The sequence below is a fragment of the Notolepis coatsorum genome (assembly GCF_963971535.1).
Source record: "Notolepis coatsorum genome assembly, contig: SCAFFOLD_1420, whole genome shotgun sequence".
In the NCBI taxonomy this organism is placed as follows: Eukaryota; Metazoa; Chordata; class Actinopteri; order Aulopiformes; family Paralepididae; genus Notolepis; species Notolepis coatsorum.
In genome coordinates, this window is record NW_028174699.1 from 4,789 (window position 1) to 32,500 (window position 27,712).

At 47.3% G+C, this 27,712-nt stretch overlaps 1 protein-coding gene across 1 annotated transcript; it reads right to left on the reverse strand.

Moving 5' to 3' along the window:
- Positions 1 to 804: 804 nt before the first annotated feature.
- ahdc1 (AT hook, DNA binding motif, containing 1) lies at positions 805 to 18,817 on the reverse strand (the record flags this gene model as incomplete). The annotated part of the gene is made up of 3 exons (XM_084338529.1): positions 805 to 2,650; positions 12,489 to 14,227; positions 17,546 to 18,817. The coding sequence occupies 3 exons, from the start codon at positions 18,815 to 18,817 to the stop codon at positions 805 to 807; spliced, it is 4,857 nt and encodes a 1,618-aa protein (XP_084194655.1).
- Positions 18,818 to 27,712: the final 8,895 nt, after the last annotated feature.

The following is a 27,712-nucleotide window of genomic DNA, read 5'->3' on the forward strand; positions in this document are numbered from 1 at the left end:
TCGAAGGGAGTTTATTTACTTTGTGACACAATAGCCAAACAAATGCACTAGTCATCAATATCTGATGCCAAATGATTAGGGCCTATTACAAAGAAAAATCAAATAACTGTATTTATCAATTAACAAGTCCAAGTCCTTCTGTTCTTTGTTTTGCTTATTATCAGCGTCTTTGGGTTATTGAAAAGCGCAAATTATATATTATTATTATTATCCGTGACACACGGTTAGGGCTGGGCGATATGAAAAACAAAACTAAAACACCTTTAACTACTTTACCTGCAGCTGCAGGCGGGTCAGACTCTACTTTACCTGCAGCTGCAGGCGGGTCAGACTCTACTTTACCTGCAGCTGCAGGCGGGTCAGACTCTACTTTACCTGCAGCTGCAGGCGGGTCAGACTCTACTTTACCTGCAGCTACAGGCGGGTCAGACTCTACTTTACCTGCAGCTACAGGCGGGTCAGACTCTACTTTACCTGCAGCTGCAGGCGGGTCAGACTCTACTTTACCTGCAGCTGCAGGCGGGTCAGACTCTACTTTACCTGCAGCTGCAGGCGGGTCAGACTCTACTTTAACTACTTTACCTGCAGCTGCAGGCGGGTCAGACTCTACTTTACCTGCAGCTACAGGCGGGTCAGACTCTACTTTACCTGCAGCTGCAGGCGGGTCAGACTCTACTTTACCTGCAGCTGCAGGCGGGTCAGACTCTACTTTAACTACTTTACCTGCAGCTGCAGGCGGGTCAGACTCTACTTTAACTACTTTACCTGCAGCTGCAGGCGGGTCAGACTCTACTTTACCTGCAGCTACAGGCGGGTGACGCTGAAGCTGTCGTCGCCGGCGGGCTCCAGCAGTTGGCACAGCACCCCCCCTCCTCCCCGGGCCGCCTGGGGAGCGTAGCGGTGGTGACCCATCCCCGGGTAGGAATGGTGCGGCATGGCGTAGCTGCCCGGGTCCTCCAGGTGGGGCGATGAGGAGTCCATCATGGGGGACTTGGGGTACATGGGGGAGTGCGGCGGCAGGGGCGGGGGGCCCTGGCGGTGGGGGTGGAGCTGGGGCATGTTGTTGTTGTCCCGCTTGTGGAGGAGGGGGGGCGCGGCGGAGGAGGGAGGGGAGCGCTCCTCGTACACCAGGGCCTGGGCGTGGAGGCCCGTGTGGGGGTGGGGGAGGAGGTGGGGGTTGTTGTTGGCGTTGCCATGGTGCGCGTGGGGCTGATTGATGGCGTGGGAGGAGTGGGGGCTGCCGTGCAGGTGGGGGCCGGGGTGCTGCTGCTGCTGGGAGGCGGGGGGGCTGAGGCTGGGGTGGGGGGGCTGCTGCGTGCTGTGATGGTGCGTGTTGTGGGCCGCGTGGGGGTTCAGGTTGACGTGCTGCGCGTGCGGGTTAGGGTTAGGGTTAGGGCTCGTGTGCGGGTTGTTGCCGTGCGGATTGTTGTTGTTGTTGTTGTTGGCGGGGGGCGTGTTCAAGTGCGCGTTGTGCTGCGGGGGGTGGGGGTGGGGGCTGGGGCTGTGCGACGCCCCTCCGTACCAGTAGGGGGAGCTACAGTAGCTGGGAGAAGAGTCGTACTGCTGGGGGTACTGGGAGTCTTTAGCTGGCGGGGGGCGGAGGGGGGGGCTCAGCGCCGTGCCCCCGCCGCCGCAGTGGGGGGGTGGTATCCGCGGCGACGCCGGGCAGGAGGGGGAGAAGGTCCGCGACGGGACGGGGTGGTAGGTCTGCGGGGGAGGGGGGGCGGGCTTGGGGTTGGGCGGGGGGTACGGCGGCGACATGGAGCAGGACGACTCCCCCGGGTGGTAGAGGGCGGGGTAGCGCTCCTCAGAGGACGGCGTGGAGGGGGGGTGGGCAGAGTAGGGCGAGGGGTACTCACAGGGGTCCTGGCCGTAGCCGGCGGGGGCCGCGGGGGGGGCGCTGGTGGACATGGGGGAGAGGCTGCTGCTGTCCCCGCTGTAGTAGTCCAGGCCCTCCTGGAACAGCGCAGCAGGGCCCCCCCCCCCGGCACCCGCGCCCCCGGCTCCCGAAGCGGCTTTGTTGCTCTTGGCCCTGCTCCTCTGACACGGGGACAGACCCCCGCCCCCCCGGCCTCCTCCTCCTCCTCCTCCTCCTCCTCCTCGAGAACCCCTGGGCCGCCCCCCCGCTCCGCCTCGCTGCTTCGGGCCCGGGGCGGGGGTCGGAGGAGGGGGGCTGGAGGGGGAGTCCGGGGGGGCCGGAGCGGACCCCCCCTCTTTCTCGGACTGCGGCTCCGCTCGTTTCCTCCGGCCGCGGCCCTGCTTGCCGCTGGCGGCCCCCTGGAAGAGCACCGTCTGGCTCCAGTTGTAGGAGGGCCCCGCCGCGCTCTCGTGCCAGTCCATCATCAGCTTCTCCAGGCTGGACAGGCTGGAGGGCCCGCCGCCCTCGCCGCCGCCCACAGGAGCCGCCTCCTTCTGCTTGTAGGTCCCGCCCCCCGAGGAGGAGGCGGGGCCACTGCCGGTCGCCGCGGAGCCCAGGTGAGACGAGTCGGAGGAGGATTCCGATAGGCTCTCGGGGAAGGGCTGCCGCTTGGCCTTCTGGGGGGTGTAGTTGGAGATGTCCAGGATGTCCTTGGACTCCATGGAGCCGTACTCGCTGTAGCCGGGGTACTGGGACCCGAAGCCGTCGGCCCCCCAGCCTCCGTAGCCCTGCCTGGGAACACAAGCACAGCAAACAACACAAATCAAATCCAAATCAAATCAAATGTGTTTGTAAGGCCCGACAACACACGCTAATGTCCCCACAGGTCTTCTTTAAACAAGTCAAGGAGAAACATCACAATAAATCAAGAACAAAACAAAAAAACACCATGAAGTCCAAAATAAAATGTAAAATGAATAAATGAATGCACCACTCCCAGACATACCCCACGCGAAGGTAAGGAGAAACTCACTAAAAACCTAACAATAGGGGAAAAAGCACCACAGGCAATATGGAGGGGAGAAACCTTAGATGTCGGTGATGGTAGTGTTGCTATAAAACAGGCGAAACAGTTGGTAAGCATGTACATAATACGTGTAATGAAACACAAATAAGTACATGCAATAGCAACTGGGGCACATAAGAACATTTCGAAAGATTGAAAATAGAATAGAGCTGATGACGGATCCATTTGAGGTACGAGAGGATCTTCAGGTCATTTTCACGTTTGGCACGTCGAGTTCGTGAAACGTTATTGACCGCCGGTAGCGATGCCACCACGCTTGCGTTCGTTTTGCAAACCGTGTCCCAAAAATTCATACTCCTAACACCGGTGGGGGAAAGTAACTAAGTATTTTTACTCAAGTACTGTACTTAAGTACAATTTCGAGCTACTTGTACTTTACGTGAGTGTTTTCATTTTAGGGAACTTTATACTTTTACTCCACTACATTTCAAAGGAAATATTGTAGTTTTTACTCCACTACATTTATCTTAACCCAACTAGTTACTTTGAAGAAAAAGATTTAGCATAGAAAACATGGCAAAATCGTATGCAGATTATATACTTTCACATTTTAAGCCTGTCAACTTCAAGAGGACGTAATCAGAGCAGCATAACTGGACCACATACCACTTTAACATAACCTTTAATCAGAGCAGCATAACTGGACCACATACCACTTTAACATGACCTTTAATCAGAGCAGCATAACTGGACCACATACCACTTTAACATGACCTTTAATCAGAGCAGCATAACTGGACCACATACCACTTTAACATAACATTTAATCAGAGCAGCATAACTGGACCACATACCACTTTAACATAACCTTTAATCAGAGCAGCATAACTGGACCACATACCACTTTAACATAACCTTTAATCAGAGCAGCATAACTGGACCACATACCACTTTAACATAACCTTTAATCAGAGCAGCATAACTGGACCACATACCACTTTAACATAACCTTTAATCAGAGCAGCATAACTGGACCACATACCACTTTAACATAACCTTTAATCAGAGCAGTATAACTGGACCACATACCACTTTAACATTCTACTTTCACTTAAGTAAAGGAACTGTGTACTTCTTCCACCACAACACAACACTGTACAAGCGAAGGCAGATTATATGATCTATTTGATATGTTCTGCATCGTAAATTCGGACTATTTACAGTAGTAGTCTATTTGCCATCCCACATAGAGCCCCATTGTGAACCCGGAAATTTCGGAACCACCAAAGTTTTATGATGGATATGGATAGTACGGATCCCCAGCACTCAGAAACTGCCGGATGCTAAATTGTAAATGTTGGGCACCTTTTTGTATTTGCATAATTAGCACTTATGATACTTAAGAGAAGAAAAAAGTTTCAAAATTGCAATATTTACTGGAATTTACTAAATTTTGGTGCAATTTTTTATGAATTTTCTGTTTATAAATGTTTCAGAAGATGCAGAATTTATAGATAATTTTCATGGAATGTTCAGTTGTAAACAGAATGATAATAATAATAATAACTTTAATTTGTAGAGCGCCTAATAGACCACTACACTTCTGCGTTACATTGAAATCGGGAGGAGATTGCGGGGGGAGCAAATGAATGAATGTGGATGAGAGCCGTGATGTAAGTGGTTGCATTCCTAATCGATCAGAACTAAATCGGCAGAGAAAAAGCCCATTTTAAGCACCTATTCCCCATGCACATGCGCAGATTGCCCACGGATTGTGACGCCACGCACACCCGCCCTGGACTGTTCCATCAGAGGGGCGAGCTTCGGTGGCCAGTGTCCTTTCAGCCGAACAGGATAATGAAACAATGATCCCACTAAATGGCCAGACGCGTCTTATGGCGACATCTACAATTACCTCATTGAGTCTCCAGGTAGACTAATGTTTATATTTAAGTGCAGTGGTCTGTAGCCACTCACACTACCACCGAAGCTCCCCCCTCTGATGGAACAGTCCAGGGCGGGTGTGCGTGGCGTCACAATCCGTGGGCAATCTGCGCATGTGCATGGGGAATAGGTGCTTAAAAATTGGCTTTTTCTCTGCCGATTTAGTTCTGATCGATTAGGAATGGGTCGCGCCGTTTTCAGGAGATTCAGGCGCATACAAGTCTATTCGATCATGTCTCCAGCACCCCCACAGCCGTAGCTGAAATCACTTACATCACGGCTGTCATCCACATTCATTAATTTGCTCCCCCCGCTATCTCCTCCCCGATTTCAGAATCCCGGAAGACTATTGTTGATGAGTTGTTATGAAGAGCTGGCTACAATCCAGGAACAAAGAGATACAATGGTAAACCACTATCCATATCTTCCTCATTCCTGGTTGTGTCTGTGTGAAATCTCTCCCCAAACAGTTTAAAATGTTCTCAAGGTCATGTCCTACAAAGTATCCTCATACAGTCTGCCCCATTGTTCTGACCAGGATTATTACATTCCTTTTGGCCTCCTTGCTGACGTGGACGAGAAACCCATCTATAGGCCTAGTTATCAAATTCTTGGTTTGCAATGGTTTTGCACCCCAGTTTTCATCTACAACTCCTGTTTCCTCATTGTCTCACTGCTTGGTCCCTAACAAGGAGAAATGGGCATTCTAAACACTCTGTGCAAGGCCTCTATTAGGCGGTAAATTGTTCTTTGTTTTCACAATGTGTGCCCTCTATCGTATCGAGATACATATTCCATGTGTATGGAATAACACCCACCTTTAACATTCACTTTAAACACTTTTTAACACTACACCATATTGTATCTATTTATTAGTAAAATATTTGCACTACCTCTCTAACTCATCTTTGCATTTGTTTGCATTGTGTACTTGTACTAGTTTGTATATTTTGTATAGTGTTTGGTTTTATTTTTTTTACTTTTTTACTGTCTGAAGCACAATCTCAGGGGGCTCATACAGAACCAAGCATTTCACTGTAATGTACATGTACCTTATATGTGACAAATAAGCTGGTCAGGAAGGCCAGTAACATGGTGGGAGTGGAGCTAGATTCTTCCTCTGTCAGAGAGGAAGAGCCTTGCTAAGCTCCACACCATCACGGACAACCCCTCCCATACGCTATACACAGACTTGGCTGATAGAAGGAGCATGTTCAGTGTTACTCCCTAGATGCAACACTGAACGGCACAAGAAGTCCTTAATTCCAACAACCATCAGAGTATACAACGCATCACTGTGCCTCACTGCCTCACCACAGAGTGACAGTACAAACTCTGGTAATCTTCCTGGACTTTTGACTTCTTATTTTTTACATATACACTTAAACATTTTTATTAAAGAAATTCTACATTTATTACTGTACATTTTACTGTATATTTTTGGCTGTATATTTTAGAATGTATATATTTTAGAATGTATATCCCGGACTGTATTCTTATTGTTATTTGTGATTTTTGACTACCTAAACTTTACGCAACATAGGGGAGGAGCAAACATAGCTTGCATAGCAGCCTTCTAAACTCTAATTTGAAAATTACCTTGAAGAAAATGTTTTATGCCAGTGAAGTTTTGTCACAGATATTTGACGGTGAAAGTGACATAGGAGAGAATGTGTCTGAGACCCTGATTATGAGGTGTCCTCCTCTGATGATAATGAGACCCTTAGTGCAGATGCTCCTGTTGTCTCTCAACCACAAGCAGACACGTTACTTTCCAAAAACGGAAAGTTATCATGGGCCCACTCCCCACTTGAACAACATAATATATATTATGTATGTATAATTGGGTGGGTGGGGGGGAGTAGGGGTAATGTTTTATTTAAATGATTATTTAGGTAATCAACAAAGTAACATGAAGCACCTGAAACATACATTTGGGTAACACTTTTGATTATGATAATTTTCTGGAGGTTTAAACAGCTGGGGTCAAAATGTCCCCAAGGATAAAGAGTGTAAAGTCAATTTGAGGATAACAGGAGGGTTAACAAAACCATTTCAAAAATGTTAGCCCTGCTAGATAGAGATAGCAAATAACTCTAAGGATGGCAATAATAATAATAAACGTTATTTGTACAAATTCCATACAAGAATTGCAGCCCAAAGTGCTTCACAGCAGAAAATACACTATACATCAAATGAGCATAAAATAGACAGAATAAACGCAATGCAGAAAATAAAAATACAATATGATAGAAGTAGATGATCGTAGTGTTCTTGGGGGCATGTAGTTGACAAGAAAATTGCCAATATAGCTTGGTCTGGTTCCATTTAGGGCTTTGTACATAAGGAGGAGGACCTTCAAATCAATTCTAAATGTTACCGGAAGCCAGTGTAATAGCCTAGCTGAGAGTTGAATAAGCTGAAGTATTTTCTTCAGTCGGCTTGGAATAAAGGCATGGATCCGTTTTTCAGCATCCTTTTGATTTATAAATGGTTGTACTTTAGCTTTGTTTCTAAGGTGGAAGAATTATGTTTTGTCACCTTGTTAATGTGGGACTTAAAGCTTACAGTAGACCTATGATAACCAAGACTATAAGCAAGGAGTAAGTTTCCCCATAATATTATTCAGCAGAATTTCTCTTGAAATAGAAATTTGGTAAATTCCAGTAAATATTGCAATTCCGAAACTCTTGAGTATCATAAATGGATTCAGCATCCCGAATAACCCCCAAAACCACTCCAACATTGTTGAAATTGATCAAGTAGTTTCCGAGATTTGTCCATTTAGGTGATTATGCAAATGTAGCTAATTATGCAAATAAAAAAGTTGCCCAACATGTACAACTTAGCATCCGGCAGTTTCTAAGTGCTGGTGACCCATACTATCCATATCTATCATAAAAGTTTGGTGGTTCCAAAATTTCCGGGTTCATTGTGTTGGCAAATAGACTATAGTGAAAGTCAGCACTGAGGGGAAAAATAGGCCTCAACACGGGAGGTGAGTCTGGCTTCCTGTGGAGTGAGTCTGGCTTCATGTGGAGTGAGTCTGGCTTCCTGTGTGGAGTGAGTCTGGCTTCCTGTACTGTGGAGTGAGTCTGGCTTCCTGTGTGGAGTGAGTCTGGCTTCCTGTGGAGTGACTGGCTTCCTGTGGAGTAAGTCTGGCTTCCTGTGTGGAGTGAGTCTGGCTTCCTGTGTGGAGCGAGTCTGGCTTCCTGTGGAGTGAGTCTGACTTCCTGTGTGGAGTGATCTGGCTTCCTGTGGAGTGAGTCTGGCTTCCTGTGTGGAGTGAGTCTGGCTTCCTGTGGAGTGAGTCTGGCTTCCTGTGTGGAGTGAGTCTGGCTTCCTGTGTGGAGTGAGTCTGGCTTCCTGTGTGGAGTGAGTATGGCTGCCTGTGGAGTGACTGGCTTCCTGTGGAGTTAGTCTGACTTCCTGTGTGGAGTGAGTCTGGCTTCCTGTGTGGAGTGAGTCTGGCTTCCTGTGGAGTGAGTCTGGCCTCCTGTGTGGAGTGAGTCTGGCTTCCTGTGTGGAGTGAGTCTGGCTTCCTGTGGAGTGAGTCTGGCTTCCTGTGGAGTGAGTCTGGCTTCCAGTGGAGTGAGTCTGGCTTCCTGTGGAGTGAGTCTGGCTTCCTGTGTGGAGTGAGTCTGGCTTCCTGTGTGGAGTGAGTCTGGCTTCCTGTGTGGAGTGAGTCTGGCTGCCTGTGGAGTGACTGGCTTCCTGTGGAGTTAGTCTGACTTCCTGTGTGGAGTGAGTCTGGCTTCCTGTGTGGAGTGAGTCTGGCTTCCTGTGGAGTGAGTCTGGCCTCCTGTGTGGAGTGAGTCTGGCTTCCTGTGTGGAGTGAGTCTGGCTTCCTGTGGAGTGAGTCTGGCTTCCTGTGGAGTGAGTCTGGCTTCCAGTGGAGTGAGTCTGGCTTCCTGTGGAGTGAGTCTGGCTTCCTGTGTGGAGTGAGTCTGGCTTCCTGTGTGGAGTGAGTCTGGCTTCCTGTGTGGAGTGAGTCTGGCTTCCTGTGTGGAGTGAGTCTGGCTTCCTGTGTGGAGTGAGTCTGGCTTCCTGTGGAGTGCGTCTGGCTTCCTGTGTGGAGTGAGTCTGGCTTCCTGTGTGGAGTGAGTCTGACTTCCTGTGTGGAGTGAGTCTGGCTTCCTGTGTGGAGTGCTCTCTGTGAGTTCGGCTCCAGGGCAGCCTGCTATAACTAATAATAATAATAATAATAATAATAATAATAATAATAATAATAATAATAATAATAATAATAATAATAATAATAATAATAATAATAATAATAATAATAATAATAATAATAATAATAATAATAATAATAATAATAATAATAATAATAATATATTTGATTTGTAGGGCGCTTTATAATTGTGGAGCAAATCCAAGCGGTGCATGGGTAAGGCTAAGAGAATTATCAAGAACTCCAGCCACCCAAACAACTGCCTCTTTGAACTGCTGCGGTCAGGCAAGCGATACCGGAGTCTCATGGCAAGCACAGAAAGACTCAGAAGAAGCTTCTATCCCCAGGCCATCAGGATGCTCAACGAACAATAACACTATGTAACAACCATCAAATGCACTCACAGCACACACATCCACACACACACACTCACTTTAAACAAACAAAACACTGCAGCACCCACTCTCCACACTTTAGAACACCTAAACACAATTTATATTTATTGGTAAAGGATTTGCACTACAACCCATACCTCAGTACACCTTACTGTAAATTGTACCTAAATTGTACCTCATCCCATTCTGCTTTGCACTATATAGTATATTGTATATTAGTATATTGCATAGTATATTGTATATTGTATGGTAACTCAGTTACTTCTATTCTGCATCGAACATTGTACATATGTATATACTGAACACTGTGTCTACGTACGTGACTTCTATTTTTTACTTCTATTTTTACATGCTATACTATTTTATTTCATACTTATCTTTTGTCTAGCACAGTCTCTGGAGCGTAACAGAAAGAAGCATTTTGTATAAAAGTATTCTGTACTTCTGTATGACAACTATTAAAGAAACTTGAAACTTGAGTGTAAAATAACATAAAAGCTAGCAAGAGAGTAAAAAAAATAAGAATATAAAATAAGCAAGACTAAACTAGTAAGGAGTAAAAGAATACAAAAACTAGTAAAAGAGTAAAAAAAAATTAAAATAAGAAGGGCTAAAACTGGTAAAAGAACATAAAATGTGTGGAGCTAAAACTAGATAAAAATCAACAAAAGGCTCTATTAAAAAGATGGATTTTGAGGCCCTTTTTTAAAAGCATCCGTGGTGCTCTCAGGTGGTCAGGGAGAGTGTTCCACAGTCTGTGGTGCTCTCAGGTGGTCAGGGAGAGTGTTCCACAGTCTGTGGTGCTCTCAGGTGGTCAGGGAGAGCGTTCTACAGTCTGTGGTGCTCTCAGGTGGTCAGGGAGAGTGTCCCACAGTCTGTGGTGCTCTCAGGTGGTCAGGGAGAGCGTTCCACAGTCTGTGGTGCTCTCAGGTGGTCAGGGAGAGTGTTCTACAGTCTGTGGTGCTCTCAGGTGGTCAGGGAGAGCGTTCTACAGTCTGTGGTGCTCTCAGGTGGTCAGGGAGAGCGTTCTACAGTCTGTGGTGCTCTCAGGTGGTCAGGGAGAGCGTTCTACAGTCTGTGGTGCTCTCAGGTGGTCAGGGAGAGCGTTCCACAGTCTGTGGTGCTCTCAGGTGGTCAGGGAGAGTGTTCTACAGTCTGTGGTGCTCTCAGGTGGTCAGGGAGAGCGTTCTACAGTCTGTGGTGCTCTCAGGTGGTCAGGGAGAGTGTTCTACAGTCTGTGGTGCTCTCAGGTGGTCAGGGAGAGTGTTCCACAGTCTGTGGTGCTCTCAGGTGGTCAGGGAGAGTGTTCTACAGTCTGTGGTGCTCTCAGGTGGTCAGGGAGAGTGTTCCACAGTCTGTGGTGCTCTCAGGTGGTCAGGGAGAGTGTTCCACAGTCTGTGGTGCTCTCAGGTGGTCAGGGAGAGTGTTCCACAGTCTGTGGTGCTCTCAGGTGGTCAGGGAGAGCGTTCCACAGTCTGTGGTGCTCTCAGGTGGTCAGGGAGAGTGTTCTACAGTCTGTGGTGCTCTCAGGTGGTCAGGGAGAGCGTTCCACAGTCTGTGGTGCTCTCAGGCGGTCAGGGAGAGCGTTCCACAGTCTGTGGTGCTCTCAGGTGGTCAGGGAGAGTGTTCTACAGTCTGTGGTGCTCTCAGGTGGTCAGGGAGAGCGTTCCACAGTCTGTGGTGCTCTCAGGTGGTCAGGGAGAGCGTTCCACAGTCTGTGGTGCTCTCAGGTGGTCAGGGAGAGCGTTCTACAGACTGGGAGTGGAGGAGCAGAAAGCCCGAACTGGCTAATGTTGGATGTTGACTCTCCGTGAACCTGTGGAGGTCTTAGGGCTTCAGTAGTAATTCATTATCATGGAATACTCGAAGCGTCCTTCTTCTCACACAAAGGTTTCAACGCAGTGGGTGATTGAGGGCCGTGGGGTAGACAGGTTTTCTGAAAGTTCCTATGATGTAGATTTTCAAGATTTTTCACGATTTTTCAAGGATTTCCTCAGAATTCCAATTCTAATGGAACCCTGTAGCGTTCAATGACATCATCGCTATATTATTACATCATCAGCTCTCCAAATCCCAACCGCACTGGGGTGATGATCGCACACGTCAAAGTGTTTCATCACAGTTGACCCGCACCCATGCGTTTGCTGATAGGACCGTGTGTTGAGCTCTTCTCGTTGGTTTGATCTGCTCTGGTAACGAGGAACGTATTTCATCATCGATTGATTCATTCGACCTGCTAATCCCAGTCTTCCAGCACGTCTAGAGGGTGCTTTGTATTACCCTGTCAACGCTAACTCAGGACTCGGAATGTTTTGATGTGAACAGTGATGGCTTTGTTTACACGATCCCTGCCGACGTCTCGTCACTACTAAAGATAAAAAAGCAGATATAGAGGCGGGCGAGAACGGCCACGTCTTTATTTATTATTTTATTGCCGTAACGAGATAGCAACTTATTATTTCGTTATCTCGATATAACAAAGTCCGTTAAAGTCCGTTTTCTCGCGATAACGACTTATTATTTCGTTATCTCGATATAACAAAGTCCGTTTTCTCGTGATAACGGATTAATTTATTTCAGTAAGTTGTTCAGCACAGCAACAGATGGCCAGTGGCAGTTCTTGAAGGCTGAGATCAGGACGGAGTGATCCCATGAACCAGCTCGCAATCAACCACGAGTTCTGCACGCGGTTCTGGATAATTATCTGTTAATATCGAGATAATGAAATGAATTAATCCTTTATCACAGGAAAACGATCTTTGTTATATCGAGCTAATGAAATAAATTAATCCGTTATCACGAGAAAACGGACTTTGTTATATCGATAACGAAATAATAAGTCGTTATCACAAGAAAACGGCAATAAGATAATAAATAAAGACGTGGCTACTAATGGTGGTGAAGTTACCGTTTTCAAAAATGTATAATAATATATTTATAATAACTCAGAAAATGCATTACCCTGGATAAGATTAGCTAACAGCTGGAACATACAGATGATAGCTGGAACATTTCTATGGTAACGTTAATGTTATAAGCAGTTATAAACAGTTATAAGCAGCTATAAGGGTGCCTGTAAAAGCTGTTTACCTATAACCCCACTGGTTGGAGGAGTAGTTCCTGTAACCCTCTGGGGGGGGGGACGAGCCGAAGGGGCTGTTCTTAGCCATGGACATGTACCCTCCTCCCGGTGAAGTGGGTCCCGTTGACTCCCCCCTCCCCGTGGAGGAATGGACCCCTCCGGGGTATCCACTGTAGCCCCGCTTGACCGCCGCCTGGTAGCCGGAATAGCCCATCTGACCCTGGCCGACGGGGGTGGCCTTGCCGTATGAAAAGCTGCAGTCCGAGGACCTCTGTGGCCCCGCGGCCCCTGCCGCTGCGGGGGAGGGGGAGGAGGGGTAGCCGGACTGGTAGTGGCCGTAGGAGGAAGGGTGGGGGGAGCTGGGGGAGCGGGAGAGAGACAGGGACGGAGGCGTGGCCTTGTGGTAGGTGGAGGTGGTGGGGGAGGTCTGGGCCAGGCCGCTGTAGCTGTAGGGAGGCCGGCTGGAGGAGCACTGCGACAGGGAGGGCCCCTCCGCCACGCCACCCCCCACTCCCTTGGGGCTGCGCTTGGAGGAGAAGGCGGGGGACCAGCCGGGGCCGGGGGCCGGGCTGGAGGGCTCGTAGCCGGGGGTGGACGGGGCCTTGCGGGGGTCGGCCCGGGACGAGGAGATGTCCAATAGATCCGAGGAGTCGTCCGAGTCCAGGAGCGACCGGAAGTATCCGGCGAACAGGCCCTGTGAGTCCTCGCCGGTCGGCCCCCCCGCTCCCCTGCACCCCCCCGGGCTGCCGTACCCCCCGCCTCGCCCCGCGTCACAGGAGGGAAAGCCCCCCCTCGGCGATCCACAGGCCTGGTACCCACCCGGGCCCTTCTCCCTGCCCGTGCACTCGTCCCCCCAGCCGCCGGCCCCGTTGGCCCAGTCCTGCCCCGCGTTGGACGCCTCCCCCTTAAGCGCTCCGTTCTTCCTCGGACGCCTCTTCTTGACCGGCTTCTCCCCCCCCACCTCGCTCCCCACCACCCCGCCCCCCCGGCCGCACCCGCCCTTCCCCCGTTTCCTGTTCGACCCGGGCTCGGACGGGGGGCTCAGCTTCCTCTTCTTCCCGATGGACTCGAAGAAGTCGCTGAACGTGCTCTTGCCGCCCTCGCCGCACCCCCCTGCGCCGCCGCCGCCCGCCGCCCCGCCTCCCCTCCCCCCCACGCTGCCCCCCCGGCCGCCCCCCCGGCGCCGGAAGCCGGTGAGGCGGTGCAGCAGGGTGGAGAGCCCGGGGTTCTCCGACGGCGTGTGGAAGCTCTCGGGCTCGCTGGGCGTCCAGCAGCGGGGCGGCGAGCAGCGGCCCGTGGTCGGGGGTTGCCGGTTCAAAAACGCCAGCTTGGACAAGACGTCCCCGTACTCCGTCTTCACGTCGTTGGTGTCGTTGACGTAGGACGGGTGGGGCGACGGCAGCTTGGCCCGGCGCCGCCTCCGGGGCTTCTTGGGTTGCTCGCCGCCGCCGCCGGCCCCCCCGGCGTTCAGTGGTTCCCCCGGTAACGCCCCCGGCAGCGCCTGCTTGGGCGGGCGGCCGCGCCGGCGCTTGAGGATGACGGGCAGCTCGCCGGGCGGGAACATCACCATGACGCTCTTGCCGTTGTTCTTCATGCGGAGCAGCGCCGTGGGCTCGCGGGCCTCGCACCCCTCGCCCCCCTCCTTCTCCGGCCCCGCCGGCGTCTCCAGGTTGGAGATCTTGTAGCTCTTCTGCCGCCGGCTGAGGTTCACCGGGATGCGAGCCACCTTCACCACGATCTTCCTCACCTGGGGGGGGGGGGGGGGGGGGGGGTAAACAGGGGATTGAGCTTGACAGGGCAGTGGGGGAAAGTAACTAAGGGCTGGATCCACAAAGAAGGGATTTCACGGTGCTAATTGCAGCCTTACTTACAATTCATGATGAATTGAAAATGGGGGACCCTGATGTAAACAAGAGGAAAGTCTCTCTCTGGTCTGCATCCCCTTAAACACATTGTGTGTATTGAGCCGTACTGTACTGTACCCGTTCTGCAATCTGCTGTGGTGATTGATTTATTGAAAATTGTATTAACAGATTGCACAAAGGGTGCAATTAGCACCGTGCAATCCATTCTTTGTGGATCCCGCCCTAAGTATTTGTAGTACATGTTCGAGCTATTTATGTGAGTATTTTCATTTTTAGGGAACTTTATTACTTTTACTCCACTACATTTCAAGGGGAATATTGTACCTCTACACTCACTGCACACACGTCCACATGCACACACTCACCTTAACACTCACTTTAGACACTTTAAACACTTTAACACTGCACCATATTTGATCTGTTAAAGAGATTTGCACTACATCCATACCACATCTTTGCATTTAGCATTTTTTTTCTTCATTGTCTGCATTTTTACTTCATTGTATTGCACTTAGGTTGTACTTTAGTTAGGGTTGCCACCCGTCCCTTAAAATACGGAATCGTCCCGCAATTGGAAACTAAAAGACGCGTTCCGTATTGAACTGATACGGGACGCCCTTTGTCCCGTATTTTAAGGTTGCCAGTTTAGTGAGAGAAATGAGCCAGCCGACCTACAAAAACAAGCAAAAGTGTGGCCAAAAGTTGTGGAAAATAAACAGACATGGCAGCTCACCGACCAATGAGAATTAGCGCTTTCACGTTGCTAAGAAGAGTTCTGTGCCGTTGTGCCAATCAGAGAGTCTGCGCTGCGTGATTTCTTTTCGAAGACGCTTTGGAATGATTGTCTACAGCAGACACTGTGACTCCACCGCGTCCTAAAAAGACAAAACGCCTCCAGAAGTACAGACCTGAGTGGGGCGAGGCAAACCTCTGGCGTGATAGTCAGTGGAGATGTTTACAAAGCAAACTGCAAAGTATGTAGGTAGGCGTGTGTTTTCTGTGGCGCATGGTGGACTGACTGACATCAGACAGCATGCATCAGGAGAACAACATGCCCGAAATATAAGAACGCAAAGGACACAAGCACAGGTTTCACAGTTATTCATGACTGGAAGAATGATTTGGTATGGGATATTACATCTTATTTATCTGGTTGTGTTTTTAACTAGATGTCAGTATTTCTATTTACCTTCCCTGGCAGCCCATATGGCCTAAATATGATATCACGATATTTTCTGACCTTTCGGCGATACACGATACGCATCACGATGTTTTTCTTTTTTTCCCCAAACAATTCATTATGAGGCTTACCAAGACAGTATTTGAGTTTGCAAGCTAACATTAAAGACAAAATAAAATACCCATGCATTTAGCATTTTTATATTATATATTAGATTTAGATTATTGGATTATTAGATTATATATTGCATATATTTAGCAATGAGATATTATATGATTTAGATATGAAATATGATGAATTGAAAATGGGGGACCCTGATGTAAACAAGACGAAAGTCTTTCTCTGGTCTGCATCCTCCAGTCCACTGTTGACTGTTGTTGTATTGAGCTGTACTGTATTGTACCCATGCTGCAATCTGTTAATAACGTTCTCATTCATTCAGTCGGCAAACAGAATCATTTTGATTGACAGTCGCGTCTGCCAATTACGTCACATCGCTTGCACCCGCCCTGCTGTTCTTAGCACCAATCGGCAAGCGCGTATTAATTTTTTACTTCCGCCATTGGAGAGCTCAATGACAATAACAATGGCAGCTCGCCGCGGCCGACGTTTAGCTTTTAGCTCCGCAGAAGGACTAAACGACTGGAGGCATAATGATTTTACTGCAACGGATGTTATAATAAAAGCCTTTCCATACATCTGTCTGATTGAAAACTTTATTAACAGACCGCAGAATGGGCACAACTGAGTCAGCACGGGCTGAGATATGAACGACTAACGCTTGCTATATCTAGGTCGACCTCGGTCGTTGCTATGTAAATACGCTGATGTTATTGAAAGTGTAACTATATAACGTTAATGCCACAAAACGAATGCCTTTGTTATCATAAGTAGTAACTTTTGATGCAGTAGTGTGTGTGTGGGGCGGCGCTGTTCAAAAGTGTCAACGTGTGGACCAGATTGACGCAACACAAGCCTCTTGGTCAAAACATCACGATATCCACGATACGTTTAAAAAGTGTATCGTTAATGAACTGTACCCGATATTTATATAATATCGTCATATCGCCCAGCCCTAGCCCAGAGCCTATACTCTTCTTTGCACTTTATTTTGTATTAATCTTTTAATTTGGGTCACACGTGTTTCATTGTATTATTGTCCTCTTTCAGTAAAAGTGTTCCCAGGCTTCGTTTTTACAGCACTTTATATGCATACAGTATTATGCTCAAGTTGAGGCTATAGTTCAGCCAATTTATTTAAACAATGTTAAATGCAAATAAAGCACTTTAAACTTTAAGTATGACTAAATGCTTTCTTGACAATATATAGTAACTGTTCCAAAATGCATAGATTTCTATGTATTTTAGGGGTTTTGGGGGCTAGCTCTTTTTAATATAAATGTCATAGATTGTTTTATTTAGATTTCATAGATTTCTATGCATTTCAGGAGTTTGGGGGGCTGGCTCCCCAAAATAATTAAATAACATAACCCTAACCCTAACCCTAACCCTAAAACCGAAATAAAGTAAAAAAAATAAATAGTGACAAAATCCGCCCATTTTCGCCCAAAAAACGCCCCAAAACCGCCATTTTCTTTTATCGTGCGCTATGCGCACGCTCGATGACAGGTGTCCCTTATTTCTACTGGTCAAAGGTGGCAACCCTAACTTTAGTTTGTATATTGTATATTGTATATTTGTATAGTGTTGGGACTTTATAAAGATGAATAAAGTTGGCTCCATGTTAGCCTAGCTTAGCACAATGAATAGAAGCGGACATTCATTCATGGTCCAACTAACCATCCGTTTCCATTCATTGTGCTAAGCTAGGCTAACGTGCAGCCAGATGGCTTTCTACTGAACGCACAAAGAGGAAACTGGTATCTATCTTCTTGTCTCTCTCTGGAGAAAGACGGTAAGCAAATTTCCCAAAATGTCGGCCGAGCCACATTCCCACCTCTACTCTAATAAATGTAATCGCCGCCATGCGTTGACACTTGATGACAGATGATGAGTTTACCCCGACGAAGCGACCACGCCTCGGTTTGGTGCCGAGAGAAGCGTCGGCGACGGCGGACTCCTCCCTCTTCGCGAGTGGCCGAGGCACGGAGTTGGTCGACGGCGAGGAGTGAGGAAACGGCAGGTGAGAGGGCGGTCGGTTCAGGGGGGAGGGCGAGGGGAAGGCAGGGCGGGAGGACGGGCGGGACACAGATTTAGGACCAGGTCTTGGTACGGATCTTGATTTAGGCCCCGGTTTAGGTCTAGGTGTAGGCCCGGATTTAGGTCTAGGTGTAGGCCCGGATTTAAGCCCAGATTTTGGTCCAGGTTTAGGTATAAGCCCAGGTTTAGGTATAACTTTAGAAACAGGTTTAGGTATAGGCCCAGGTTTGGGGATGACCTTAGGGACAGGTTTCGGTATGACCTTAGGGACAGGTTTCGGTATGACCTTAGGGACAGGTTTCGGTATGACCTTGGGAACAGGTTTAGGAACAGTCAGAGCTAGAGGTATGTCTGTGGGGCACAGGGTTGCAGGGACCGCAGCCTCCACAGAGGGGCGCTCTTTCTCAACCACTGTCACTTCCTCCTCTTTGATCCTCCAGATCTTCTCCTCTGCCGGTTCGTCCTCCTCCTCCTCTCCTCCTCCTCTCTCCCTCCCTCCTCTCCTCTCCCCGTCCTCCGTGCTTCTGCGGAGGCGAGAGGACTTGCGGAGGTGACAGGGGAAACGCGGTCGTCCGGAGCTGCGGAGGGCGTACTTCCTCTCCGCCTCCACCGGGTGAGAGGAGGAGGGGCTCGGTGGGAGGTCCGTCTCCGCCGCGAGGACCGGGGCCGCCGGCTGATTGGCGGAGGCGGGGTGATTGACAGGTGGGAGGAGGGGCAGGGGCAGGGGCAGAGGGGAGGCCGCGCGCGTCGCCTCCGGCGGGGAGAGAGTTCTGGGTCGCTCGGACTCCGTGGCGAGCGGACCGTCGGGGTCCGCGCGCGTCTGCATGTTGCGGAGCGCCCCCTCCAGCGTCTGGGTCTCGGGGTGCCTGCTGCGTCTCTCCAGCCCCAGGCGCCGGTGCAGGTGGTGGCCGTTGGCCAGGGAGGGAGAGGTGGGGGGGACGTAGGTCACAGGCGACGGTCCATCGTTTGGGGGTTCCAGGGGCCCCTCCTGGACCCCCGGTTCCCCGGTCCAGACCCCGGGCCCCGCCAGTCCCTCAGAGCCCCCCACGAGAGCCTCGTCCTCAGCCAGAGGCCCCCCGCAGGCCCCTGGTCCACCTCCGCCGGAACGCAGGGGCTCCGACAGGCCACTCATCCAACGGAAACGCAAAGGTCTCGACTGATGTCACAAAAGGATCCCAGGGAGCGAGAGGAGGAGGTCTCCTTGGAGTCTTCTAGCTCGTCTTCTCGCTAGTTACAGCCGTCTAGTTACAGCCGTCTAGTTACAGCCGTCTAGTTACAGCCGTCTAGTTACAGCCGTCTAGCGGGATGATCCGAGGACCTGAGGGAAAACACATAATAATCCATTAGATTAAGTTAAAGACAGTATTTACACGCTCCACACACTCTGTTTCCAAATGTCTGCAAATCTCTCCCAAATCTACAGCAACATGGGGTTGGTTACTGATCTCAGATAAGATAAGGTAAGGTAAGGTAAGGTAAGGTAAGGTAAGGTAAGGTAAGGTAAGGTAAGGTAAGGTAAGGTCAAATAAAATATGATAAGATAAGGTGAGGTAAGATAAGATAAGGTAAGATAAGGTAAGATATGATAAGATAAGGTGAGGTAAGATAAGATAAGTTAAGATAAGGTAAGATCAAATATGATAAGGTAAGGTAAGGTAAGATCAAATATGATAAGATAAGGTAAGGTAATATTGAATTTGAATTGAATTGAATAGTTTATTGATTTAGAATGGATAACACATACATTTGAACACAGGTGAATAGGTATACATATCGGCTCACCATTTACCAATAGGATTAAACAAACACAATAAAGCCATAGGCTTGTTTACATTGCGGTCCTTCATCATTGGTGTCCGTGGAGTTGTGTACTGGTGTGTGGACGTGTGTGTTTGTAGTGTCTGTGTGTCAGGATGTGTGGTATAAAAAGAAAAACCAGGGAGGGGATGGGGGGCGACATATTGCAGACAACTTACAATCAAATTGTTCAACTGTGCAATACCAATAATACATGCATATATATTCCATTTAATAAACAATAAAAGAATAATAAAAAAAAATAATAAAAAGGAAGAACACATATTAGAAACCCGTTGTTCACTACTCCCAGCTTCTGCTACTTATGATCCACCTCTTTATAGCTGATTTAAAAGTGGAGAAGGGGCTTATGGACTTCAACTCCATTGGTAGGCTATTCCATAGTACTGCTGCTGAATATATGAATGAGTTTTGGCCTATTTTTCTAATACATCTCACTGTAGGAATCCCCCTGGTGGCATGTCTGTGTACATCTCTTACCCTGTTAAAATATCCACTAAGGTATTGAGGGACAGTATTCCTGAGTATCTTGTGTATCATGTTGAGTTTTAATTGAGAGACCCTCTCCTCAACCCTGAGCCACTTGAGGCTGTTAAAATGTGTCTGTGTAAGGTGAGTCCTGGGATGGAGTTTTAGAATCAGTCTAGCTAATTTGTTCTGAGCTGTCTGTAGCCTACCTTTCAGTGCTACTGTGATGCCAGTGTACCAGGAGGAGCAGGCGTAGTCATAATGACATTGGATCAGGGCCCCTGCCAGTACTTCTAAGGCTGACCTGTTAATATAGGTGGACACTCTGCCGAGACATTTTATTCTCTGGTTGATCTTTGAGACCACCTTTTGTGCCATGCTCACCCCTGATAAGGTGTTGTCCAAAACACATCCTAGGTATGTGACTTCCTCCTTTGCTGTAACCTCAATATCTCCTACCACTACTTTGAACCCAGGAGACCTCTTAAGTTGAATGGCAGAGCCAAAAAGGATAGCTTAGGTTTGACCCAGGTGGAGGGATAACCTATTTTCGACCAGCCAATGACTAATCTTGACAAGCTCAGTCTAGACTGAGTGACCTCTCAACTTCTCTTTTGTCCTGATGGGAGACCATGAGTGCAGCTCGTCCGCAAATAAAAACAAGTTACATTCACAGGCAGTTTTCATGTCATTGACATATAAAAGAAATAAAAGTGGTCCTAAAATACTCCCTTGCGGCACCCCGCACATCTGTTGGAGTGAGGAGGAGATGCTCCCATTCATTTCCACTACTTGTTTCTGTTTCTTGCCTCTCAGATATGACTCCATTCCTTAAAGATATACTGTTAAAACCCATAGCCTTCAGTTTATATAAAAGTATGTTGTGGTTAACGGTGTCGAAGGCTTTTTGTAAATCTATTAAAACCATCCCACAGAATTGACCTTTGTCCACCTCTGTTTTAATTTGATCTGTCAGATATAATAAACATGTGTCTGTGGAATATGATGTTCTAAATCCAGACTGGAGCTCGAACAACAGGTTGTTTGTAGAGAGGTATTCGTTTATTTGATCATGAATGATCCTTTCTATGACTTTGGACACCGCACTAAGAATCGACACAGGCCTATAGTTCCCTGGGTCTAGTTTATTGCCTTTTTTGTAAAGCGGAATGACTCTGGCTTGTTTGAGATCATAGGGAAACTGTCCTTGATTGTTAGGATTGAGCGCCCTCAGTTTTTTCAGTCACACTCGCAAAGGACAATATTATATATATTATATTATCTTATCATTATATTATCTTATCATTTAATATATGATAAGATAAGATAAGATAAGTTAAGGTAAGGTAGGGTAAGATAAAATATGATATGATAAGATAATATAAGGTAAGGTAAAGTAAGGTAAAGTAAGATCAAATAAGATAAGATAAGGTAAGATAAAATACGATAAGATAAGGTAAGATAAAATAGGATAAGATAAGAAAAAACAAGAAAGGAGATTAGATAACTTTATAATCCCTGGGTGGGTTGAACAGCTCTACACAGCGCTGGTTGTACATCCTCTTCCATGTATTGTAGTGCTGTTGACAACAACCCAGTTTAATCACGTCTTCTCTCCTCTTAATGTTTTCTCTTCTCCGAGTCGATCTCATACCCAGGACCAGTAAACACCGCTCTGCTCCGCACTCCATTCGGAGACATTTGGGCTTGAGCTCGGAAACCTCCCGACATTAAATCCCTTTCACTGCCACACTACCACGGTTAACGACAATACACAGAACGACAATACACAGAAGGTTAACCCTTTCACTGCGACAATACACATAAGGTTAACCCTTTCACTGCGACAATACACAGAAGGTTAACCCTTTCACTGCGACAATACACAGAAGGTTAACCCTTTCACTGCGACAATACACATAAGGTTAACCCTTTCACTGTGACAATACACAGAAGGTTAACCCTTTCACTGCCACACTACAGAAGGTTAACCCTTTACTATCACACAGTAAAGGGTTAACCTTCTGTAGTGTGGCAGTGAAAGGGTTAAATCCCTGCCCTGGTGAAAACAGAGGTCACAGGCAACACAGCGCCATCAATAAGCGGTGTTGTAGTCGAGTCACTAGAGAGTCCGAGTCCAGTCTCGAGACCCCAGTGTTCGAGTCCAAGTCCAAGTCAGAGTCACCGAAGAAGAGCCTGAGTCGAGTCCCAGTCGAGTCCCCATCACCCTAGTCCAGGGGTTCTCAAACTATTTTATACCACGACCCCATGTAATGTATCACGTCATTTTAACGTGGAAATAAGGAATATCAAAATAAAAGCACACGTTGTTGAACTTGATCATGCATATTTATTAGAAAATGAAATTACAGCACTATGTTATCAATTAAATTAATGAATATTATCAACAAAAGCAACGGAATTGTTTCTGTATACACATTTATAAAACGAGGCATTTAGCCAAAATATGTTGCCAGAACATAAAAAAGAAAAGAAAATGCGTTCCCATGCGTTTTTCAAGAATATAAAAAAAACTAGACATACTGTAATGGGAAGGGTGTGCTTGTACATTTGAACAGTTCCATGATACGTGGCAAGCTTTCTCAGCGCAGCATTACACAACACTGGGTAGTCGTTCCGGACTGATATCCAGAACTTTGCGAGGGCCTGTCCAGTGAACTTGTCTTTCAGCAGCTCGTCACACGAAAGATCAATGAGCGCCTCCTGCTCAGACAGTGTCTGTGTCTGACAGCCTGGTGCGTCATCATGCGTAATGAACGGATCTTGGATCAAGTTGTCCAAATAGTTCGGGAAAATTGTTCCGAGATTGTTCAATGAGCCCTTCTAGTGGCTACAGATGATGGGCTTCAAATTATTTTAAGCAACATTCTGGTCCTCAAGCCATCAAGCTGAGTAAATACCCCCAAATCTCTGCTGATTATTTTGCAGTGCCACAAACAGAGTTTAATCCAGCTCGCATTGAGTCGGTCAAAGATGTCGGCTAGATAATAATAATAATAATAATAATAATAATAATAATAATAATAATAATAATAATAATAATAATAATAATAATAATAATAATAATAATAATAATAATAATAATAATAATAATAATAATAATAACAACAACAACAACAACAACAATAATAATAATAATAATAATAATAATAATAATAATAATAATAATAATAATAATAATAATAATAATAATAATAATAATAATAATAATAATAATAATAATAATAATAATAATAATAATAATAATAATAAACGAAGCATTTGACCGTTGACCGTTTTCAGCACAGTTTTCTCTGCTCCAAAATAGTTTTTTTTTCTTTCTTTCTGAAAGCTAGCGGTTCCGTTTTTAAATTCAGCATGTCTAGTTTCCAAGTGCCGCTATAATTGACTAAAGATTCCACCTTTCTTTTGCCAGCATTTGGAACACACGGCCAAGCGGCACCGCCTCTGACAAGAAACATATCCATTGCGAGTGTCCAGGTTACAATACCTGTCCTAAATTAATCAAATCAGCTTTATATGCTTGGCCTGGAAAGCCCCCCCCCCCCCCCCCCCCCCTGGAAGTGCTTTAATTACGAGACAGTGCCAATCACAATATGAATATCTGACAGACGTGGCCTCTGCGATTACTGTACATGCACAGGATGTAGTATTGGAATACTGTGTGTCGGCCTCCGTCGATGTAGGGGCGATACATGGCAAATACACACAGCTGCCAGGTGGGACACTCTATCTGAGTTGGGTCGGCTGTTCTCTTGAATTCTTTTATATATATATTTCTTTTGATCCACTTTTTCCTCCTTATTTTTTAATTTTTTTCTCCCATCCCAATTTCGTATTGCCAATTCTTCCCTCCCCTGTCTTGAACGTTGCTAAACTATGCCCCCCACTGGTCGGCTGTAGTGAGGATAGAAGCCTTGCATCACGTGTCCCCTCCGGTACACGAGGAGGCAGCCTGTCGCATCTTTTCACCAGACAGCGCAGACTCTCAGTGGCGAGGAGTAACGTGTGGGAGGGTCACGCTGCCCCCGATACTTCTTGTCTCTGCTGTGCAGGCGTCACCCAACCGACCTGTAGGAGTCGCTGTCCACAACGTCCAATCCCCACCCATAGACTTCCACCCGCTACCTCTGTCAATTGAGATAGTATGACGACTGGGCCAAGCCGCAGGCAACGCTGACTCGGGGAGTCGAGACCGGAGTCTCTTGCATTGGTGACGAGTGCAATCTCCGCTACGCCACCCAGCCGCCCCCCCGATCACAAATATCTGATACAGACGTGGCCTCCGCGATTACTGTACATGCACAGGATGTAGTATTGGAATACTGTGTGTCGGCCTCCGTCGATGTAGGGGCGATACATGGCAAATACACACAGCTGCCAGGTGGGACACTCTATCTGAGTTGGGTCGGCTGTTCTCTTGAATTCTTTTTGTTGTTGTTGCCAATGCTCGACCCCACTGTCACCTATCCGCGACCCCACTTTGGGTCGCAACCCGTAGTTTGAGAACCGCTGCCCTAGTCCGAGTCCAAGTCCAAGTCATCAAGGTTGAGTCCACTCCACTCTGGCAGTCAAAGAGCTGACGTACAAATAAAAAAGGGTCTACATTAAACATAAATGACACAGCGGTCACCGTTTCAAAGGGAGTTCATTTGCTTTGTGACACAATAGCCAAACAAATGCACTAGCCATCAATATCTGATGCCAAATGTTTAAAAAACAAAAAAACAACAACTGTATTTATCAAATAACAAGTCCGAGTCCGAGTCTGCACCTTCCGAGTCCGAATGCAGTCAATGCTCGAGTCCAAGTCCAAGTCCGAGTCATCAGTGCTCAAGTCCAAGTCGAGTCACGAGTCCTGAAAATCAGTCCAGGACTCGAGTACTCGATCACTGTCAATAAGCGTACCCCCCAAAAAATCTATACCATTTTATTCACAACACCGGTCAGTGGACATAACTTATGGCGACAAGCCAGTAACTTAAACACCAAAGCACAACGATCACTCAGCTGTACAGCGTTCCCACAACAAAACATCAGGTTTAGCATCATGTCTTGCCTGGGTTACTTCTACTGGGTTGGTTGGTTGGGAACTCTCTCACCGTGATTCAGATTCTGGGATGAGCCTCACTCCTTCTGCCTGCCTGTCTGCCTGCCTGCCTGTCTGTCTGTCTGTCTGACTGTCTGTCTGTCTGTCTGTCTGTCTGTCTGTCTGTCTGTCTGTCTGTCTGTCTGTCTGTCTGTCTGTCTGTCTGTCTGTCTGTCTGTCTGTCTGTCTGGCTGTTTGTCTGTCTGTCTGTCTGTCTGTCTGTCTGTCTGTCTGTCTGTCTGTCTGTCTGTCTGTCTGTCTGTCTGTCTGTTTGTCTGTCTGTCTGTCTGTCTGTCTGTCTGTCTGTCTGTCTGTCTGTCTGTCTGTCTGTCTGTCTGGTTGGCTGCTGTTTGTCTGTCTGGCTGGCTGGCATCTGCAGGAAATCATTGGGTCATCAATACTGCAGTGGAGACGACTCACACACTTTCCTGGCTCCCTCCTGCTTCTCTCCTTTGCCCATTGTTGCTGTAGAGAAAGTGAGGGAGAGGGGAGGAGGGATGGAGGGGGAGGGGGGGAGAGAGAGAGAGAGGGAAGGAGGTGGAAGAGGGAGGGATGGAGGGAGGGGGGAGAGAGATGGAGAGATGGAGAGAGAGAGAGAGAGAGAGAGAGAGAGAGAGAGAGAGAGAGAGAGAGAGAGAGGGGGGGAGGTGGAAGAGGGGGGGAGGGGGGTGAGAGGGAGAGAAGGGAAAGGATAGAGGGATAGAAAGAGAGATGGATGGGGGAGAGAGGCATGTAAAGGAAAAAAAGGAGAAGAGATAGAGGAAGGGTGGAGTAGAGATGAGAAAAAGAGAGAGAAGAGACAGAGATTAGTCAAGACGTTGTGGCGTGCACTCCCGTCATTAAGACAGATTATCACATAATCAGCTGAATACAGATCTGGAACAAAGCTGTAAAAAATATACATGTCATACCCAGAGAACCATATAGACACACACAAGCACACACAAGCACACACAAGCACGCACGCAAAGCGTGCACACACACACACACACAAAGATAGAGAGAGAGAGACAGACAGACAGACAGACAGACAGACATACAGACAGAATAACAGATCAGAGAAACACACACACACACACACACACACCACTACTCATGGTGTGCTTGCACATGAAAACAGATTCACATGCACACACACACACACACACACACACACACACACACACACACACACACACACACACACACACACACACACACACACACAGATACACACACATGCATACACTTTCACACAAAAGCAAATACACAATGACAGACAGAAAGACAAGAAATGCACACACACACACACACACACACACACACACACACACACACACACACACACACACACACACACACACACACACACACACACACACACACACACACACACACACACTTCTACACACCGCAGGTATGTCAAGAACTGGTGAAATGCAGCAGGCTCTAGCCAGGGAGGCGCAATAAGACTGAGAATGTGTGATTAATCCCGGCCACCAGGGGGAGACAGAGAAGCAATGAAAAGAGAGGCGTTAAGAGGCTGGGACAGTGGCGAGCCAGAAGTGACAGACACTCAGGAATGATGGAGGGATTAGAGGGAAGGAAGACAGTGTTCTGTGTGTAGTGGTGGAAAGTAACTAAGTATTGTACTCAAGTACAATTTCGAGCTACTTGTACTTTATGGGAGTATTTTCCTTTTTTTTGGGAACGTTATACTTTTACTCCACTACATTTTAAGGGGAATATTGTACTTTTTACTCCACTACATTTATCTGAACCCATCAGTTACTAGTTACTTTTAAGAAAAAAAATTTGCATAGAAAACATGGTTAAGGTGTATGAAGATGATATACTTTCACAGGAGGACATAATCAGAGCAGCATAACTGGACGACATACCTTACTTTACCATAATACACAAATACTTTTACTTGAGTAGAATTCTAATGGAGGACTTTTACTTTGACCAGAGTACCCATTTATCTGGGTATTTCTACTTTTACTCAAGTAAAGGAACTGTGTACTTCTTCCACCACTGTCTGTGTGTGTACAGGGCAGTCTGTAGGGAGAGTCATTGACGCATGTAAATACAAACACACACACACACACACACCACACACACACACACACACACACAAACACACACACACACACACACACACACACACACACACACACACACACACACACACACACACACACACACACACACACACACACACACACACACACACACACACACACACACACACACAGATGCATACACATGCCTTCATTCATACATACATTCATAAATATCTATATGCAGTCAGCAGACATATGCATAATATGTTACCCTTGCAGGTACGCACGCACACACACATTCTGCAGTGCACCAGATCCACGTGTATATAACTGTGCACGCACACACACATTCTGTACCAGATCCACGTGTATATAACTGTGCACGCACACACACATTCTGTACCAGATGCACATGTATATAACTGTGCACGCACACACACATTCTGTACCAGATGCACGTGTATATAACTGTGCACGCACACACACATTCTGTACCAGATGCACGTGTATATAACTGTGCACGCACACACACATTCTGTACCAGATGCACGTGTATATAACTGTGCACGCACATGCATTCATACAT